At 25.5% G+C, this 21264-nt stretch overlaps 1 protein-coding gene across 2 annotated transcripts in view; it reads right to left on the bottom strand.

Annotated features, from left to right (window-relative positions):
* LOC100200861 (protein scribble homolog) overlaps window positions 1–21264 on the bottom strand; it is a 58986-nt gene that overhangs the window by 17983 nt on the left and 19739 nt on the right. For both annotated transcript variants that reach the window (XM_065796557.1, XM_065796558.1), the window contains exons 16-24: window positions 20550–20639; window positions 20229–20468; window positions 17128–17364; window positions 16938–16986; window positions 15259–15488; window positions 14839–14928; window positions 14594–14635; window positions 13788–13868; window positions 3564–3695 (exon numbers count right to left, since the gene is read on the bottom strand). In XM_065796557.1, the coding sequence (XP_065652629.1) occupies window positions 3564–3695; window positions 13788–13868; window positions 14594–14635; window positions 14839–14928; window positions 15259–15488; window positions 16938–16986; window positions 17128–17364; window positions 20229–20468; window positions 20550–20639 (1191 nt within the window). The remainder of the gene's footprint in view (window positions 1–3563; window positions 3696–13787; window positions 13869–14593; window positions 14636–14838; window positions 14929–15258; window positions 15489–16937; window positions 16987–17127; window positions 17365–20228; window positions 20469–20549; window positions 20640–21264) is intronic.

The following is a 21264-nucleotide window of genomic DNA, read 5'->3' as shown; positions in this document are numbered from 1 at the left end:
TAAGTCAAATAGTCAACATAATATACACCGCAATCTACAGACTTGATAATTTATTCAAGCATATTTTACTCCTGAGTTTTAGTACATAATGTCATTGATTTTTTTGTTTGTTTGAAAAATCGATTTTTTTTTAATGACATCATGTACTACTCTTAAGATTAAAATGTTTTTATAATTTTCTTTATGAACACATGTCTCAACACAACATGTCTCGGCAGTTTGGGAGTCTTTTAAAATGTGTCTCCCAATTTTCCCCTACCTTCTCCTAGCGTGACTTAAAAAAAACTTTTAACTTTAAAACTTCATAACTCCAAATGAGCAACAGATTTAAATTTAGGGTTTTCAGATTAATAATTTAAACTCAATTATTAACTAATTTATATTATTCAAATTTGAGTAAAATTATTTTTTTTGGTGTTATTTCTAATTTTTTGCAAGATCTAGTATGTTTCTTCATCTAACATGATATGGCACCACCTACCATAATTGATTTTTCACTTACCATGAATGAAAAATTGCATATTTTAATTTTAATTTTATCTATTTATTTTGAGAAAAAAAAGGAAAAATTTAATGATTACTAAATAAAAGAAATATTGTTTTTTTAGTTCTATAAAAATTATCCACTACAGAATTTTTTTTGTCGTATAATTCTTTGCCGTAATTTATAGCTGTAAGTGCTCCTGCAGTTGTTCGTCGAAATATATTAACCTAAGTTTTATAACTTTTTCTGAATATTTTTTTTCTTTTTCAAATCTTGAATCTTCTTATTATTGAAATTCTTACTATCGATATCGGGAATCGAACTTGTATTATAGTATCGTAATATCATAAATAAAGTATAAAAACCAAATGAATATTCTCTTGGGTCAAGCTACCTTTACTTGGTAATTTAGATCTAAATGGTTTTTTAGAGAAAAAAATTTAACAAAATAAAACACCTCCAAAAAAATGCTTCCATTAACGGTAAGTGCTAACTAGTATAATTTTTTGTAATCACCTACCGTGTCAAGGATTAAACAATGTTATACAAAAAATATTACTATTTTTTAATAAAATTTAAAATATTCAATGTTTTTACAACTATATTAGACTTATAACAAAAAAAAAAATCAATTAGACTTATAACAAAAAAAAATAATCAATTTTTAGCCATAAAAAAAACATAAATTTTTTTGATTGTAAAAGATTTTTTTAAGAAAGCAACAAAAAATTGTTTGTGGATAAAAACATCTCAAAATTATAAAAAATAAATCTTTTAAAAATATATTATTACTAAAATAAGTTAGTCTAGTATAAAACAATACTATAAAAATATATTGAAAAAAAATCATGGTAGGAGCTTCTTCACGGTAGGGGAAGATATGACCCTACTTCCATGGTCACTGCTCAAACAAGTTATCATATAACAGAGTCACATGCTTTTACTGCAACTCTTAATGTTCCTTCATGGTCAAAAAAGTTTTTATTGTCTAGTTTTTTTCTGCAGAAAATCTGCTTGATGTTTATTAATTCATAAAATTTATATTTTGTAAAGCCATCTGTCAAATGCTTTCTTGCTCTTAGTCTTTCTTCTTGGCTTATTATTAACTTCCATCTTAATTAGTAGTTGCTTGTAACCTTGTTGAGAACGAATTTTTATAAAGCAAAAATCTTTAATAAAAAAAAAAAGTTAATAAAAAATAAATAAAATTTTTCCTAACTTTACTAAAAGAAAATTCATGTGTTCAAAAATTTTTTAACTTATTAAAACAATTAAATCATGTTTTGATTAAGCACTGGCATTAATGCAATTTATTAATTAGATTAATTAGATAAAAAATTGGGGGTGCTTAGTTACAAATGCAATATTTAGCTAGGTAATAGCAATGCTGTTAATTTTATTGAGCGAATTGCTAGGCAAGTTATTGCGAGTTGATTTTTTTTGAAAAATTAAGTGCAATTTGATGCAATTTTTTATTGCTTTTTATTGCAAATTTGGAAAAATTTGCTTTTCTGCAAACAGCTAATATTGTCACGCCAGTGCTTAGCTATGATATATAAAGAAAATTACTATATAAGTATGTTAAATTATTAGTACACCATTACTATTGTTTTTAAGTATAAGTATTATTTAAGAAGTACTTTTTTTAAATAACTAATAAATGCAACAATATACAATATCTAGATTTTGTTACCAACTTTCAATACATTCATACTTCTTTTTTAAACAAAGTCCAATTTAAACTCAAATATTAAAATTAATACTATTGAATCAAAACAACTCTAATAAAATACTAAAAAAAAACTTTTTTTAAAAACACACAAAAACAGCTTTAAGACATTACAACTCTGACATATTTTTCCATCTTTAAAACATTACAACTCTAAACAAATTCTCTGGATATTAACCATTTAATCTATACATAATGTTTTTACAAAATTTTGATTGAAAAAAATATTCTTTGGGCATTAAACACTGATAATAAGATTAAAACGGCTAGGCATTTAGGAAACTGTTTAGAAATTATTGAAGCTGGTGCTGACATTCTTTGTAAAAGAGATATTACTTTTTTTGGAGCTGCAAAAACGTGTGAACTTATTTTAACAAAAATAAAAGAGCAAGATACTAAAATATCTTCTTTTTTTTTTTTGAGTCTATGATAAAAAGAATTTCTGAAAGAAGAAATATTGCAGGACTTTTAAGATATTTAGAGCTAAAAAAGCTAAAAAAGATTCCAGTTTAAACTATCTTAAGAAAAAAGAACTTCCTATTATAGCGAGAGATATTTATTGTCGTCTTTTTTATGACCATAAAGACCCTAAAGCATCAGTTGAATGTGAAGCATTCAATGTTGAAATTGAGGAACCTTTGAAAAAAAAGAGTAAGGCTAAAGAGCTTAATCATTTCCTATCCAAAAATTAAAATTTAATGATGAACAAGGCTTCTTTTAATGTTTTGGACTCTATTAAAAAAGAAATGGCTGTATTCAAAGTATCAAATGACTACCCGAAAAGCTAAAAAAATTACACTATGCTTTAAAGTCTTTACCACCACCATCAGTTGAAGCAGAAAGATGCTTTAGTGCTGCTGGGATTTTTATTACTAAGTTGAGAACATCATTGAGTGATAAAATGATTGACACGTTTTTTGCATTCAAATTTAAAAGTACTATAACACAAAATTGTATGTAAAATTTATGTTTTGAAAATAACTAAAATTACTTAAAATTACTTAAGTAATTTTTTACCATTACTTGAACACCTCTATTTCTGTAACTTAAAAATTATATTATTTGTCTACATTGTTTTTTACGTTTTTTTCCACGGTTTAAGATTTGTTTGAACTTATTTCTATCTTTATCGTTTTTCGTATTTAAAAGCCTCTTATTATAAAACTTATTTTTCCAATGTTCGGGTTTATGAAATGAACTTTCTACAAATATTTATTTTTTCTAAACACATATTTATAAAACAAGTATACCTTAACATTTTTAATTTAACATCTTATTACTTGTTTACATATTAGAATATAAATGATTAGCTTAGTATACACGTATACAACATAGTTGAATTATACATACATTAAGTGCAAGATTGATCTGATCTTCATCAGTAACTTCACGCAATACAACAAGTTGTACTTTGTCACCGCTTTCTTTTAATACTGCAACTGCTTCCTTGTGATTGTAGTTAGATATGTCAACACCATTTACCTAAAAATGCAATTATTTACAATGTATATTAAAACTCTATACTTAATTTATTATTTATGAAAACAAAATATTTTAAACAAAATAGCTTGTGTAAAAAGTTAATAAATGGGATATTTTTAAATATCTAATTTTTTACTTAATATATTTTTCTCCTTAAGACCAAGAAAAACCACAATAGTGAAAATGGTTACCATTTTTTTTCTACTAACTGATGTTATACCTCTCCCTAACCCATTAACCTGCACAAACAAACCTTTTAACTGCACAAACATACCTTTAAAAGTACAAACCTTGAATTAGGCGCTTTACTGGGAAAAATTAAAAAACATATTAAAAAAAATAATAATAAAATAGTGAAAAATGGTACTAAATGGTGTTCCCAAAAAAATGAGATTTATAAATACAACTTAATTATGAAACAACATTTTTCATTATGCTAAGTATAATAGAAGTAATGTTAATAATAAATTTAAAAAAAAAGATTAAAATTTTTCTTGAAAACTTAGGGTGATTAATAAATAATTAATGTTTATTTTAACAATATTTTAATGAAGTAGTTAAAAATTTTAAAGCTGCAAACTGTTGTTACAATAGTTTTAATTATATAGTTTTAAATACATGAAACATTCTCATTATTTACAAATAAAAAATTCAAACAAAATAAAAAATTAAAGATGAAATTTTCATAAAACTTTTATAAAACTAACATTAGTTATTATTATTATTAAAAATAAATATCATATTGTTTGTATATCATAAATAAGAAATAGATTAAAAACAAAACAAAAACTATTTATATATTTTCAAATCTTCAAATCAAAACTTTTTTAATTGAAATATTCAGCAACAAAAGAAAAACTTGTCAATTGTTTTAATTCGATACAAACAAGCGAAATGTAAAAAAAAATTAAAAAAAAAGTTTTATCTAAGCAAAATAAGATAGCAGACATGTGAGTATTTATTTAGACTATGTTAGTTTTAAAAGTTAGTTTAGTTCAGTTAATGGAAATAGAATAACAACCGACAGATAAAAGATTACTTTAAAAAACCTTACTTTCAACTAATTTAGTTTGATTTTAAAATATTTAATTGCTGTTTGGTTTCCTTATAATGATTGATTTTATAACTGGACAGACTTTTTATTACAAATATGAATGCTTGAAACAAGGCTAGCCTATATAAAATATATAGGGCTGTTAGGGGCTAATCTAAACACTGGGCTAATCTGTACAGTTTATTTTTTCAGATCTATGTTATGCATAATTTAAAAATTAGATATCAAGTTCTTCATAAACTTAATCTATATAAGGTTACTTGTGTAATGACAATATATATTTACTCTTGGAAGAACAAAGATTTCAGAAAATATTTCCAAAATTGCTGTATTTTTATCAATTTTTAATATTTAAATCTAAATCTTTAATATTCAAGTCTAAAGATATCATTTAAGCCGTAAGATAAAAGAGGTAATTAACTTTATAAAAACCACTTAGAAAGTTTGAAAAACAATTACATTAAAAAGTTTAAATGACATTTGATATTAGTATTATATATTAATATTATATACAAATGTAATGAAAAAAGCGAATGTAATGAAAAAAACAAATGTAATAAAAAATGCAAATGTTATGAAAAATGCAAATGTAATGAAAAAAGTTAAAAAAAAAAACAAAGAAATTTTAATTTTTTTTTAACCTAACTTTTCCATCAAAAATGTTCAGCAAAAAAAAAAATCATAAAAGAAAATTAATTAAAAAAATTTTTCTTTATCTTGCAAGCGCAAGAATATTTATTTAGACAATTTCTCATAACATACAATAATAAAAATAACTACCGAATATAAAAAAAATTAGCTAAAAAATAGTAGACGTTATATTTTATTTTATATTAGCGCCACTTGATATTTTAATTTTTTTTTTATTACCTTTTTTCTAAATATTCTCAACATTGCAGAATTTGACCAAATACCAGATTGTAAGGGAAAAAAAGCACTGGCACCAGCAAAGAAAAATTTAACAAGTTCTATTAGGATAATGTTTTGATGCATTTTGCATAATTTATTATTAGGATAATGCAACTTATAAGGGTTTGCTGTCTAATTTAAGCAAACAGTTTCATGTGCTAAACCTTCTTTTCCGCATCTGTGTTCATATTTTCGGTAAAAATTGGTTGGATCGTATTTATTTATATTTCTTTTCTTATGCCATTGAAATTAGAACGTGCATTAATAAAAAAGGGGTGATTGAATGAGTGCAAATTTCATAAGTGCGAACTGCCATAAGTACAAACGGCATAAGTGAGAACTAGCGAACTTGCAAAAGTACAAACTGGTATAATTGTGAAGCAGTTGGAAAAACTGGCAAAAGTACAAATCGAAATAAGTGCTAACTAACACCAAAAGAATTTGCAAACTTTGCATAGGCGCGAATTAGCATAAGTGCGAACTGGCATAAGTGCGAAGCATAAGTCAGGGTGTTAGCCAGCCAAATGACACCACGTATAATGCAGAACTCCAATTCAATGACCTTATATCATTATAAAATCCCAATATTTCATAGAACATTAACAATAAATATAAAATGTGTTATATAAGGTTATATAGGTCTATATTTTGTAAATGTTTATGTAAGTGTTTCTATGTGCGTACTGTTAGTAGTTAAAGTTTGTACAGTAAACACTGGATTATTCAATAACCCTTAATAACTTTAAACTAATTTAAAATTCTAGTTGAACCTTTATTTATGGATCCTTAATAACTCTAACATTCTCTAACAAGCTAATTTCTTGGCCCCTTGGAGGTTTGAGTTATTGAGGGTTTTCTTTAATATGTTATGCTATTTTTTAATTTGTGATGTTATCATTGTGATTTTTTGAATTGATAGACGACTTGGTTTACCTTTATATCAATGTCAATCACTGAAAATAATTATTGCATTATTTCATTACTGAAACTGACTACACATAATCATTCACTAAATGCCAAGGATTCAGTTTTCAAATAAAAAGGTTTATCTTATTTCGGTTTATCTTATTTATTTTTTGTGCCGTTTTTTTTAAAAAGAGTTAATATTCCAAACTTCTAACAATAAATCTTGAAACTTTCTAAAATAAATTAACATCTCTCAAAGTAAGTTATCTTATTTTTAATCTATTTAATCACATTTTTGAGTTTTCAAATAAATAAAAAGAGTACATAAAAATTAATGTGTAATGTGTTTTCAATAATGATTTTGTTCAATTTTCAGGTCATATTCCTTCTATTATGATTGGCTTTTGAAAGTTCCTACATAGCAGAATTTAAGAAATGTTCTGAATGATGATCATTTTCTAAAACCCAAAACGAAATATAAATAAACTTTATACCATTTACTATATAATAATTATATAATAATTAAACAATGTTATAATTCGGAATACTTTATAAATATTTTCGATACTTTATTATGTTAAATATAGTATTGTTTTGTAATTTTTTTTTAAAGTTTATACTTTTATTTTATCCCAGGTTGCATTAACAGGTGGCCTATAACTCAACCTAATTTTTAAATTTTGCAAATCCTAGATTATGACGTTTTTGATTTTCAACTGATAATTGTTGATTTTTATATTTATACCTAATTAAAGCATGTACTACTAATTTTCCAAACTACTAAATGGTTACCTACTGTATTTTTGACCTAGTGAATTTTAAACCTACTGAATATTCACCCTTCTGTAATTTCAATTTTATAACTATGTTGTTCCGGTATGTATTTTGTATATTTTGTTATTGATTTGAATACAAACCAAACTTGATCAGTCTTGGTTGTTGAAGTGCTGTCTTCAGAATCGGGAGATATAAGGTTTGATGAATGCTTAGAAAACTTATTGATTGTTAATTTATTTTTTTTTAATTTGGTAGGTTAAAAAAACAATGTCAAAAACACAGACCAGATAATCTGTTGAAAATTAATTTATCTTAATTCTGTTGAAAATGAAAATCTATAAAATAGGTAGAAAAACAAATCGGTCAAAATCGGTTAAAAATAAAAAAGACTAATCGGTTGAAAACAATTTAGGCATCAGTAGGTTATCTGAATATTTGTTCAATTTTTAGTAGACACTCTTTTTGCAGAACAACTTAGTAGGTCGAGATTTTTGTAGGTCTAACTATCTGACATGCATTAAGACATTTATTTTGATTTAGACTACACTCATTTATCTTTGCCCAACTAGCAACCATGCTTTACAGCCTTAAGACATTAGTTTCATTAAATCAATTAACCAAATTTGGAGAGACATTTCTTAAAGAATATTGCCAAAGGTTTGTTGACAAGGCTATTTTTCCAACTTTACTGACACTGATTTGGCTAAAATTGAACAGAAAAAACTTAAAATCTAATTTTAGAGCCTCGCGTATATTTCCCTTAGATCCATCAAAAGCTAGCAAAAAAGTGCTGGTGACAGTGAAGAGTATAAAAGATGACAACTCTCCTTATCGTGAATTTTGAGCTACTACTTTAAAAATAGTCACTAACTCCTATTACTAGCACTGGTTTCAGTTTCTTTTTCTAATAAATATATAGATGAATTTAATTTAGCTATTTGGTGCACTTTATACAAATTGCTGCAGAAAAATTTTATCTTTACCTGAAAAAAAAAAAAAAAACATTTTCAATACTAAGGTCATTGTTTTTTGTGATATTTCTGAAAACTAAGAGTTTATTGCACTAAGTACAAAGTTTTAAATGGAATAAAACTCAATCAACATTGCATCCAATATTAGTTTATTACAAAATAAATAATGTACTCAAACATGATCTAATGTCTCATCTCTAATGATTAAATGCATAATGTAGATGGGTATATAATGTAATGAAGTTAACATTTGAACATATTAATATCTCTAAATATATACTAAATATATAGTTCATTAGTTTTCAAATGGGTGTACTGGCCAATGTAAAAAGTGCAAGCACTTTATATATATATATATATATATATATATATATATATATATATATATATATATATATATATATATATATATATATATATATATATATTTATATATATATATATATATATATTTATATATATATATATATATATATATTTATATATATATTTATATATATATATATAAAGTGCTATATATATATATATATATATATATATATATATATATATATATATATATATATATATATATATATATATATATATATATATATATATATATATATATATATATATATATATATATATATATATGCAATCGTGAGCAAGATTTGGCTAAGAAATGTACATTGTTCTTCTTTGCAACAAGTCATGGTAAATCAAATACAAAAACGCATTGTAAACGTAATTGGACCTGCTCTTGCAGCCAACCTTCAACCATTATCACATCGTCGTAATGTTGCTTGTTTCTACAAATACTATAATGGGCCTTGCTCTAAAGAGCTAGCGTCTCTTGTGCCATCTACTAAAATTCATTCTCCTGTTACTTGTCATTCAATTAAGTCTCATCCTTTTTCTGTGACTGTTCCTAAGTGCTTTAAAAACTTTTATTCGTCTAGTTATTCGTCTTTTTTTTCTCGAACATCAGTTCTTTGGAAATTTTTGCTGAGTCCAGTTCACTTCCTTCATCTTGCTTTGCTGATTTATATTATTTGCAATCCTTTAAGTTGTCTGTCAATCATTATCCTGCTCTACAATCTTCATCTTTTCTCTTCCAGTAACTTTCAACTCTAATTAGTGGTTGCTTGCAGCCTTGTTGGAAGCGAAGATATTAAAAAAAAAAAAATTAACCTGTGATAGTGGAACTGTGAAAAGACAAACTTCATCTAAAGTGTACTGAAACAGAAATACACAAGCACATAAACATAAGGCAGCTATCACAATTTCACTCTGATAAGTAACAAAAAAAATAAAAAATGAAATACTTAAAAAGTTGTTTCTAACAACCTATTGAGTATTTTTAATTTCCAAACTGGTGATATACTAATATGTATATAACATAAACTTATGAATATGATCCTGAAAATATTTGTATGTTAGATGTATGATAGCAAATCATGAATCGGACTAATTAAGGAGATTAATGATGAAAATAAAGACTTTTAAGTAAGATTCATGCACCTGTTTTACCCTTCAAGATCATTTTATTAGTCTTCAAAAGATCATGTGTATTAAGTTCCATCAACAAACTTATTGTTAAAAATTATTATTCCAACAACTGTCAAAAAAAAAAAGACAGTACAAATTTAGTGAAATTGAGCACCAAAGCATTGAAGACAACTTAGCTAACTTTAATCCAGAGAACCAAACTCAATAAAATAGTTGCACCATTTTGAAATTGAATATAGGTTAGATTTTGTGGTGTTTTAGCTGAAAAAACAGTCAAAAAAGAGATTTGTACTGAGTATCAATATTTCCGAGGAGTTATACTTTTTTATTTAAGCTTGTATACCAATAATCATCAAAATCTGAGATGGAATGGCATCAAGCATAACGTGAACTAAGATGGAATGACTCAACAGTAATACAAGGAAGAATAAGAAATTTAAAGAGGTAAAGTATGGAATAAGAATATGACAAGCATAATAAAGAAAGGCAACCTAACCAGATACTAACTTTGCAAAGATTTGTATATGTGGTTTCCGTGAGAGATCAATAGTAAAGAATAATTAGAAAAACATGAAGTAGAGGACTCAGCAAAAATTCAGCATTAAAATTCAGCTATTTCAAGATCCAAGCTGACAGTAAAGAGAGATCACATTAAATACTGCCTGTATTAAGCAGTCAAAAAGTGATTACTTTTGTCAAGACAGTTGTATCATCAGCAAATACTTAAGAGTTAAGATGATGAGGAAGATGAACGCATGTGAGAAACAAAGCTAAAAATAAAACCTTGTGGTACCCTAGAATTTACTGTAAATGAAGGAGAGTGTTGTCTATCAATAATAATTTTAATACTATGAAAAAAAATGACTCAATAATTTCAAAACTTTCTCAGATACAACATAAAGTAAGTTTATTGAGATGACCACAATGTCATACTTTATCGAAAGTCTTTAAAATGTCAAGAGCAATAGCCCTTGTATGTGACAACTTCTATCTAATGTGCAGTGGAACCTTTCTGTTATAACTGTTAACAAGTCAGCAGTAGGATTAGAGAAATCTGTATTAATTGTCAGAGAAAGTTTATTTAATAAAGCCAAAAAGATATGGTTAAAAACAGTAAGAAGACTGATTAGGTAAAAGTTAGAGGTCATAGCTATCATCAGAGTTTTTGAAAATCAAAATCACAGAAGCTATTTTCCAGTGGGCAGGAAAACTAAACATAGATCAGCGCTTATTAAATAGTTTAGAATGTAATGATGAACACTTGAAGAACTTAAATTTGAAGAACACTTTTTTAAGAAAAAAATCTTATCCCCGGCCTCGAGGTGTTTACATGAGAAATAACTTTAGCAACCTTTGTTAATGACATTGTTAAATATTTTTCAAATGTTTCTAGAACATAAACTCTGAGATAAATTATGCGATTTAGTAATCTGAAATAATAGACTTTAGCATCAGACAATATGACCTATTTTGTGCTGATTGCTTATTTTGTGCTGATTGCTTATTTTGTGTTGATTGCTGATTTTATGTTGATTGCTAATTTTGTGTTGATCGCTTGCAATAAAAAGGATTTTTTTTCAAGAGTTTTTGTGAAAAAAGATGAAAAAAACTAGGAATAGAAGCTGGTCAAGAAAAAAAATTATTGAGTGTTTCAGTTTTTCTACTCAATGTTGTCAAGTCAATTTTGGATTGACTTGACAACATTGAGTAGAGTGTGGATTGATTTGAAAACATTCAGTAGAGTGTGAATTGACTTAAAATAATTGAGTAGAATGTGGATCAACTTGAAAACAACAGGAAGGAATAAGAGCTTTTATGCCAGCTTGAGTCCAGGAAATTATTAAGGAGGTTCAATTTTCAGCTAGAAAAAAAAAATCAGCCTAAGGACCATCACCAAAAAAAACACGAAAAGAAACCAATATTTGTTAATACTAACTTAAATCACCATTAAGTAAGAAATGCGATGATAGGGTGTAAGAAACACAATGATAGGGTGAATCTAATGTAAAAAAATGAGGTATTAGTTTAGATGGGATCATGGTATAACCAAAACCACATGGCACAACAACAACAAGCACAACCAATCAAGGAGAGTAGGTTAGCACCAAGGTTGTCTGAAAAACGAGTTGATGATCTGATATTAAGAAAGAAAAAAATCTATATGCTATAGAGTCAGCATGGTCATTGATCAAAACAATATTCAAGAGTGACACCTTGGGTTGAAGGAAAGCAATAAAGAACTAAAAAGGTAATCAAGTGAAGAGGTGGTAAGTATATTTAGGAAAAAATATTCAATGTATTCAAACCTGATTCATAACAAATAAGTGAACTAATACATGAATATGTACCAAGCATGTGACTATTGGCCCAGGCTAGACATATGACTATTGGATCTATTGCAAATCAATGAATATTAGTCATCAATATTTAGATTTTAAAATGAATCAGCCAAATTTATAAGATGAAATGGCCAAATTCACAAAGAGCTCTTGTGTAGAACAGTTTAATTTGAGCAAATTTTAACTTCAAGCAGAATAGATTTTAATTTAATTTTGTTATATTGAAACATAATTTGATTTAATTTTGTTATATTTCTTTTTAATTTAGTATATTCCATTATTGGATGACATTTTGTTGTTGCTTTTAATTGATTTAAATCTAAATTGTTAATAGAACTTGAAAGTCTTTCAAGAACATCAAGGTCTTTCAAAGGAAACATTTTTTTAAAAGAACAGAATTTTGTTCGAATAGTGTGTTAGTTAATAAAGTTTTTGTTGCATAAGTTAAATCAAATGTCTTTTGAGTAAATTTTTTTAAATTGATTAGAATTTTGGTAGAATAAAATCTTAGTTAAAAAAACTTCTGTTGCTATATGATATTTTAGAATCATGTTAAATAAACAACCTCTGCAGGGGGAGTTTCGTTGACTGCACAAGGGCAGCAAGTAAATATTAGCAATATATTTCTTTAAGTTGTAACTCTAGTATGTGCAAATTAAAAAAATAAATTGATTTTTGTATTTGTGATTTTGTATTTGTAAATTAAACTTTATTATTAATAAAATAAAGTTATATTTTTGTAAATTAAAAAAAAAAAATAAAAAAAATTTATGTAAATATAATACTCCTTTTTTATATTTTATGCAAATAAAGCACAAATGATTATAAATGTGGTAGTGGTGCAGTAGTAAAAAAAAAAAAGTATTTTTTATTACCTTAATAAAAACTGCTTTTATATTTTTTTCAATTACTTTGAAAATAAAATTTTACATGTCATTTTTTTAATAATTTAAAAAAAAGATAAAAACATTTATCTTAAGTAAGGAAAGTTACAAATATATTAACACAGTCAATATTTTAAAAATGACATTTTTGGATAGACAAAATTTGTTTGTTTTTTATTAAATTTTTTATTGTAAATAAAAGTTAATAATATAAAAAAACAAATAAAAAATATGAAGTTCTAAGTATTTCTACAAGTCTTAACACTTTATATTTAGGACTGTCAATAACAGGGTTATAGGTTGTTTTTTTTTATATATATAACTATTTGAACTTTCAAGAAATTTTAACCAATTGGAAATTCCACTTAATATGCGGTGCCATTAGGCTGGCACCCTGATCCTATTTTAAGGGTATTATCACATATCCTATGGTAGAAAATTATACCCTTTAAGGTAGAACATTATACCCTTAAAGTAGGAAATTACACCACATGATTATTTTTAACCTTAATTGTATAACTTTTAACCTTAGAGGGGCAGGATATGCAATGTATCCTAAAGGTAGAAATTTATACCTTTTTTTAGTGTGCAATAATTGATAAGTACATAGAGACATAAAAGTATTTTATTAACAGATAATTCTTAAATAACTATTTAAAAGCATAATTAGTGCAATCTCAAAACAAAAGGGAATAACCTTTAAAAATTTAATAACGATAAAAAGAGAAAAGACAAATTTTTAAAAGTTTATATAATCATACCTTTATTATTTTATCACCAACTTTGAGAACACCATCTTTATATGCAGGCCCATCGACAACAACTTTAGTTATAAAAATTCCCTAAACATTTTCAAGGATACATTTTCAAAGTGTTTAAATATTAAAAATCAGAAAATGGTAAATGATAAAATATTTAAAACAGAGCTTGATTACTTTTTAAGTATTTACTTTTTTTTAACATATAAGCATATTTAACATATATGACTTGTATCTTGCTTTTCAAATGTACTAAAGTTTTAAAATCTTTAATATGCCAGAATTTCCTAAAACTTAAATAATGCAACTAAAATGTCCAGATTTATATTAAACTTAGCTTGTATAAAATACTAGGTTAATAATTAATATTTTTATAATTAGTATCTTAACCTTCAAAGTAGCTAAAGCAAAGGCGACAATATTGTCTCAGAGTGAAACATAAAAGCTATAACTTGGTCAGATATTTTAACTACTCTTTTTTTTTTTCAAACGATATATATTATATTATTATTTAAATATACATAAGAATACATTTGAATATCAGCAATTATTTAACAGTTTATATTATACTATAATCTAAATATACATAAGAATACATTTAAATGTCAGCAATTAAAAAAATAACTAAAACATCTTTATTTTAAAATTTTACTTTTAAAAAAATAAATACTTAATAGCGAGATTCCAACAATTTTACAGAACTCAAATATTTAGTTTTAACAATTTTACAGAACTCAAATATTAAGTTTTAACACAAGCAAAAAGATATTTATAACCCTAGATTTAAGTAAAAAAATGAGAAATATCACCTCATCTAGGAACAGGTCAACATTGCTTCCGCTCGAAACTAACTGAAATAACATTAATTGCACATAGAGTCAAAAAGAGATTAGTAAAAAGAAATTTCATTTTCAGAAATTTTAACAAGTTAAAATGTTTAATAAAACTGCAAATAGTTTCATAACTCGCACTGTAATTATGTAGATTGATTTCTTATTCTCTTATTTACAAAACAACAAAATAAAGTAAAAATTATGTGAACAATTAAAACTACCTGTTCATCTTCTTGAAAAGTGTTTGTACCTATTCCTCCAGCAATATTTATGCCCAAGCTTTGACCATCTCTTGTCAGCAATGTTGAAAGCTAAATTTATCATGATGGTCACAGTAAAGCAAATAAAAATATAATAAAAAATACTAAACAACATAAAAAACGAATATATTTAGAATAAATATATTTCAAATAAAAGTACATAAAAGTGCAAACAAAAATCTCTTAAGAAAATTAAACATTTACCTATTTAAAAAAAAAATATATAAATATTTTGTGCCCTTATGTACATGTATAAAATTACAGTAAAATAAGCTTCTAAATCCACTTCAGGACTTCTAAATAAATAAATTTGTATCATGTCCTTCATTGATCAATGAAGTTCTTCAGTATTTCTGTTTTAAAAAGTTAATATCCACGTACTTCTTCATAAACTTTTGTAACAGTCTCATTTTCAATGTCCTCATTCGCTTCATTATCATCTTCAATATCATCTTCACATACTTCTTCATCGTTATCCTCTTCCTCATCAACATCTTCGCTTCCTTCTTCCTCTTCTTCAAAAATGAGCCCAGCAGATGGCTTTTGTACAGGCAAGCTTTTGGAGAAATTATTAATAGTAGGTGTATCTTGCCTTTTATATTTGCGTAAATCTAAATTGCAAAAATTTTTCCATTAAAATTAACTATGTTGACTAAGAAAATATTGCAGTTTTTTAATATATGTTATAATATAATACATTATTTTTAAAACATTTTACACATTTACAATACATTTTTGTGAAATGATTGTTTAATATTTTTAAAATTTGATGACATGTTTAAAAAAAGTTTGCAGATAGTAAACTTATCAAAAATAGCACAAGTTTCAATTTGTTTGTTTTTGCTTTTTAAACAAGTTAAAAAAATTCTTAACAGAAAATAAAAATTATAACACTTTAGTTATAAATTTTATAATTTGGCATAACTCAAAATTGTTTTAGAACAAATTAACTTTTTAATGCTTTTCTTTATTATACCTATAAAAAATACAACAAAACCATAAAATATGATATACGGCTGAATAACTTATAAATAAATTTTAATGATTTGAATTGTCAATTGTTTTTATCTTTATTTTTAAATTTTTAACTTTATTTCTTTAATTTTTATCTTTTTAATATTAAATTTTTTAATGTTAAATAAAAAATTAGCTTCAGACTTAAAAGTTGTAGAACTTTAATAAAACATTTGCCAGAGACTGAACCTAAAGATACTCTCAGGATACCCTTATATTTGATTGAATCTGAACTCAGATAAAGAGGATCCACCAATAAATAAAGAACCTGAAATCACCTGACAGAGTCAGTCATTTTTAAGAATTTGGAGCTGATTAATTTAACATTTGTTTTGTAAATGTCAAGAACTTTTGAATCTAAGAAAAAAATCAGGTAATTTATTCATGTTTAAATAAGCAAAATCATAAAATCATCACAAGTGAGGACTGAGTGAGGACTACATAAAATTATCACCAGTGAGGAGTGAGTGAGGACTGCAAACAGAATTATATTAAATTCCATTCCAATTGATGGTGTTCAGGGATATCTTTTATAAAAGTTCTCTTAAATTGTTACCACAAAAAATGTATATATTTTGGTAAAGGTCCAATGCCTGCTCTGGATATAAAAAGTAGATTTGGTAAGTAAGGCAACAAGAAACTTCCTTAATAAATGTTTCTCTATGATCTGTAATAAGGAAATTTTTTTCAACTATATTTAGCTATGACACTTATAATCACAAATATTTAGATTCCTGTTATTTGAGCAAATTAACAAGGAGATTGTTGCAGACAAAAAAACGAACTGATCTAGATCTGTTCAACCAAACATTAGAACTTTAACCTTGCATCCTAATTTTTCTTTTTTATAGTTTATTGCACCCCAATCCTTATTTCATGTGCTCTATAAATAAGTTGATCCCAACCAAGGCATTTGCATTTTGTTTTGGTCCCTATATTATTTACTTATAAATTAAAATATAAAAATTAAAATATTTTTAATTTAAAAAAAATCAATGAAAATACTAGAAATTTTAAGAAATCTTGGTAGAAGTTTAAAAATTTACTTTTTTTTTTCCCATTCATAACAGCTTCAACATTTTCAAAGGTGCATTCCTAAAAAAAGAATGTTTTCATTCTATGAGAATATAATTAAAAATTTTAAATATACTCTCATCAAATTTGATGTAAATATATTTAAAAGAAAAATGTTTTGATTATTTCATAACCTTTATATAATAATAACCTTTGAGTTACCTTTGAGAATTTCTCCTCTTCATTTTCATGATCAACTGAATGATTTTTGTTTTGTTCAATTATAGATAAAATTTCCTGAAAACCACCACTATCTTGAACAATTCGCTTACCCTTGAGAAAATGGGGAGTGTCCTTGCGAAACAATTTACAATGTTCATCATTCACATTTTCTTCCACATCAAATCGAATGCGTTTTTTTCCATCTTCATCATCGCTACTGCTATCTTCAGAAGAATTCTAAAAAATGAGTGTCATACTCACAACTATTACAATTACAAGTAAGAATTTAAACTAATCTTAATTGATAGTCAATAGTAAAATGACTATGTTATTATTATGATTACATATATCAACCAAAAAGTATATTATTACACAACCTGTATCAATTACAAAAGACAACAAGTTTTTTTGTTTTTTTTTTTATAATTCGCCTCCCCAAGGCCGAGAAGGCCACTACAGATGAGAAGGCTACTTGTGGTTATAACCCTCTCTCAACTCTTTAACTCCGAAACACGAACCTTGATAAACAAGGCCGCTGCGCAGAGAAACAAGTTGAGCGCGGTACTACCAGGGACATGGCGGGAAGTAATAAGAGTGATGTAGATTAAGATGCTAAATGAACCAGTTATATAAAATGTTGTATTGGCTTAAATATTAGCACTCTTAATTCTGACGAAAGTCTAAACTGTTGAGTTCAAAATATAATGCATAAAATTATACCCTTACTTGCCAAATAAACAGGGGGAATCTTAATAAACAAGAGGATCAGAAATATAACTATAAACGGGTCAGGGTAACAACATCAGTTTTTGCTATGTCAAATAGCGACTGTCCAACAACATCTGTAAATATAATGAGGTATAACTACATCTGAAGAACAACATCTGTAAATACACTGAGGTATAATAACATCTGTCCAACAACATCTGAAACTTCATTGATGTATAATAACATCTGTGTAAAAAATATGATTACTAGAGATGTAGTTACATCTTTTCAATAATCTAATTATAATAACATCTGTGCAAGACTGTGGAGGTTTTACAGATGTAGTTACATTTTTTCAATTAAGTTAACAATAATTACAAAAACATCTTTTAAATCATATTAAAATTAGCTACAGGATTTTATGAAATTATTAAATTTTAATGCATTATTTTAACCAGATGTTACATATATGGTTTTTTTCAGATGAGTTACATCTGGAAAAAATTATTTATTATAAATGCATTTTTTAACCAGATGTAGTTACATATAAAATTTTTCTCAGATGTTATTATATCTGGAGAATATTCTTTCAGATGTTATTGGACTAGGTGAAAAATTAATAGACAGTTAATCTTCCTAAAAATGTTCTTAGGAGTAATTGAATTTTCAGATGATATTGGACAGATGTTGTTGGAGTAAAAAAAAATACAGATCATCTTGGACAAAACTGTACAGATGATCTTGGACTACTAGAGATCTTGTAGGACACATGTAGTAATATTTTACCCTATAAACAAACTATAAATTAAAAATTTAATAAACAGGGAAATCTTAATAAACAGGAGGGTCAAAATACTAAACATTTCGAAAAATAAATAAACAGGGAAAATGGTATAAGATATGAGGCAATAGTTGGACACCAATTTTAGTGAAAATTTAAATATAACAGAACCATTTTTATTGACGGCATCTTTGGGTTACCTTTTTCGCATTTTTTTATATGGTTTATGTTAAAATGGCTTTTATATTAGCATTATATTAGGTCTGATGACGGATTAAGCTATTCTGCTCGAAATATAATGAATAGATTAATACTCTCACCTGCCAAGTACATCTTGATCAAAATATTGAGAAAATTTTCTCATATCAAACTTTTGTTGTTTTTATTGTTCACTTTTTTTTAATACTGACCCTTTTAGTTATTAAGAATCCCTTATTTACTTTACAGGCAAGAGTATCAATCTATTCATTATATTTTGAAGTGAATAGCATAGACTGTCATCAACATTAAATAAAATTAATCAGAAGCAATTCTGTAAAGTTTTAAACTTTTAAAAGTTTCAGTCTTTTAAAAAGTCAAATCATGTTAACATTTTATAGATAAATAAAATTAGACAATGTTAAAAACTTTATTAAAAGTTAAAAAACGAAAGAATTATTTGTGAGATTTAGTGAAAATAATATAAGTAAATTTAATTTGCTGATTGTTAGTGATAACAAAATATTGCATATGTATTTTTTTAATAAAAGTAGATTTTTATCAAAGACTTAAAGAAAGTTTAATTAAATTTTTTATTTTCACTTTCAATAAATATATTTTCACATCTCAATAATTTTGGTACATTTAATTTGGTAACTTTTTTAATAAATTAACTACAAAAATTAAATTAATAATCATAAAGTTATCGACTCAAAAAACTTTTAACGTTTATTTATGAATTAAATACAATTTGTCTCAGCACTTAGACATCCCCATAAAGAGTTGAAAGAGGGTTGCAAGAACAACTAAAAAAAAAAGTAAGCAACCTTCTTGATGACCCTTATAGACTTGAAAAGGTGAATAGAAAAAAATAAAAACCCTTTTTTTTAATTTTTTTTTTTAATTATTAAAATTTTTTTTTTCTAGTATTGAGTTGTTGAGGTTAAAAACTTTATTTAGAGTTATTTTGAAGACTTACTAAGTAATCTCAAATGTTTGTTTATTGTTTGAGGCAGAATGGGGAAAGGTACAAAAGTATAGCTGGATTAAATACACTTTGATGATGCTTGACTATTGTGAATAATATTGATGGAATTTAGTTGATTTTGAACTTGCCTGTTATTTTGTGCGCAGGTGCTAGTTAATAACTAAATATTATTATATAACTAATGATTAAAACTTTATTCTGTGAACAAAAGTTTACTTTAAAACTTGTCAGGATTAACTATAAAAGATAAAAAATTTGAATTAATTTCCAATAATATTTTATAAACAAAAAAATTCCCTAAACTATTCCAAAAAATAAAAATTTTAAAATCTCTTAATGAAAAAATATTACTTTATTACTATTGTTTCATTTTTTCAATTTTTAAATTTTTTTATATTTTTGAATAATTATTTAAAAACTTATCACCTCTTCACTATGTTCTTCTTCAGCAGAATTACCACTTAATGCTGCTAGATTGTCAATACCATTTGATACAACTGAATTGTCAATACCATTTAATACTGCTGAATTATCAATACCACTTTGTAGATTTAACTTAACACTGGTGTTAATTTGATCTGTTTGTTTTGTAACAGATTTTTCTTCTGGTAAATTAACATGATTTAAAGTAGCAGAAGTAGCTGATACTGGTCTGCTGTGTTCACTCTAAATAAAGTAAATAATATTGAAAATTTATTAATTTTTACTTGATAAAAACTTTGAACAATTTAAGAAAGAAATAAAAACCTCAGGAGATTGAGATCTTTTTCTGATTAAATGAGGATGTCTACTACGTAATTCTTTTGGATAAGGTGTGTCGTGACGTTGAAGATTAGACTAAAATACATTTAAACTTAGTGAGGCAAGTAAATGAAACTTTACTCAATAAACATATTTACATTGTTTAAAGTTAAATTATGTCAGTTGCATATATATAGTACCGCATTGTAATTAAACTTAATTCGAAACCACATAAAAATCATTTTAAGTCTTTATCTTTATAACAAATTAATAAAATATCTTTCAATTAAACAATATTGTTATAAAAAAATATCAATAAAATTTAAATGAGTTGTTTGAACAAAAAAATATCCTTATTTTGAAAAACTTATACTTATTTAAACTTATACTATTAATTATAAGTAAAAAAATATAGCAAAAACATTTGCTAAAAAATATAATCTTTTTTGTACTAAAAAGCAGAAAATAAACTTCCTAATTCAAATTTTATAGTTTAGTAAACTAAAGTTTGACAGGTCTGCACAAGATTTATTTCAAAACAGACTCGTCATTCTTTAGTTTACTGAACTATTAAATCTAAATTAAAAGTTTATTTTCCATTTTTTAGTACAAAAAAGATTATACTTATATGGCAAATGTTTATGCTATTTAAGTTTGGAAAGGAATGGGATGCAATCAAATGATATTGCTGACCACGCAAATGATTTTTTTTTTGTTGACT

Source organism: Hydra vulgaris, chromosome 04 (genome assembly GCF_038396675.1).
Source record: "Hydra vulgaris chromosome 04, alternate assembly HydraT2T_AEP".
In the NCBI taxonomy this organism is placed as follows: Eukaryota; Metazoa; Cnidaria; class Hydrozoa; order Anthoathecata; family Hydridae; genus Hydra; species Hydra vulgaris.
This window is presented reverse-complemented; position numbering and strand designations above follow the sequence as displayed.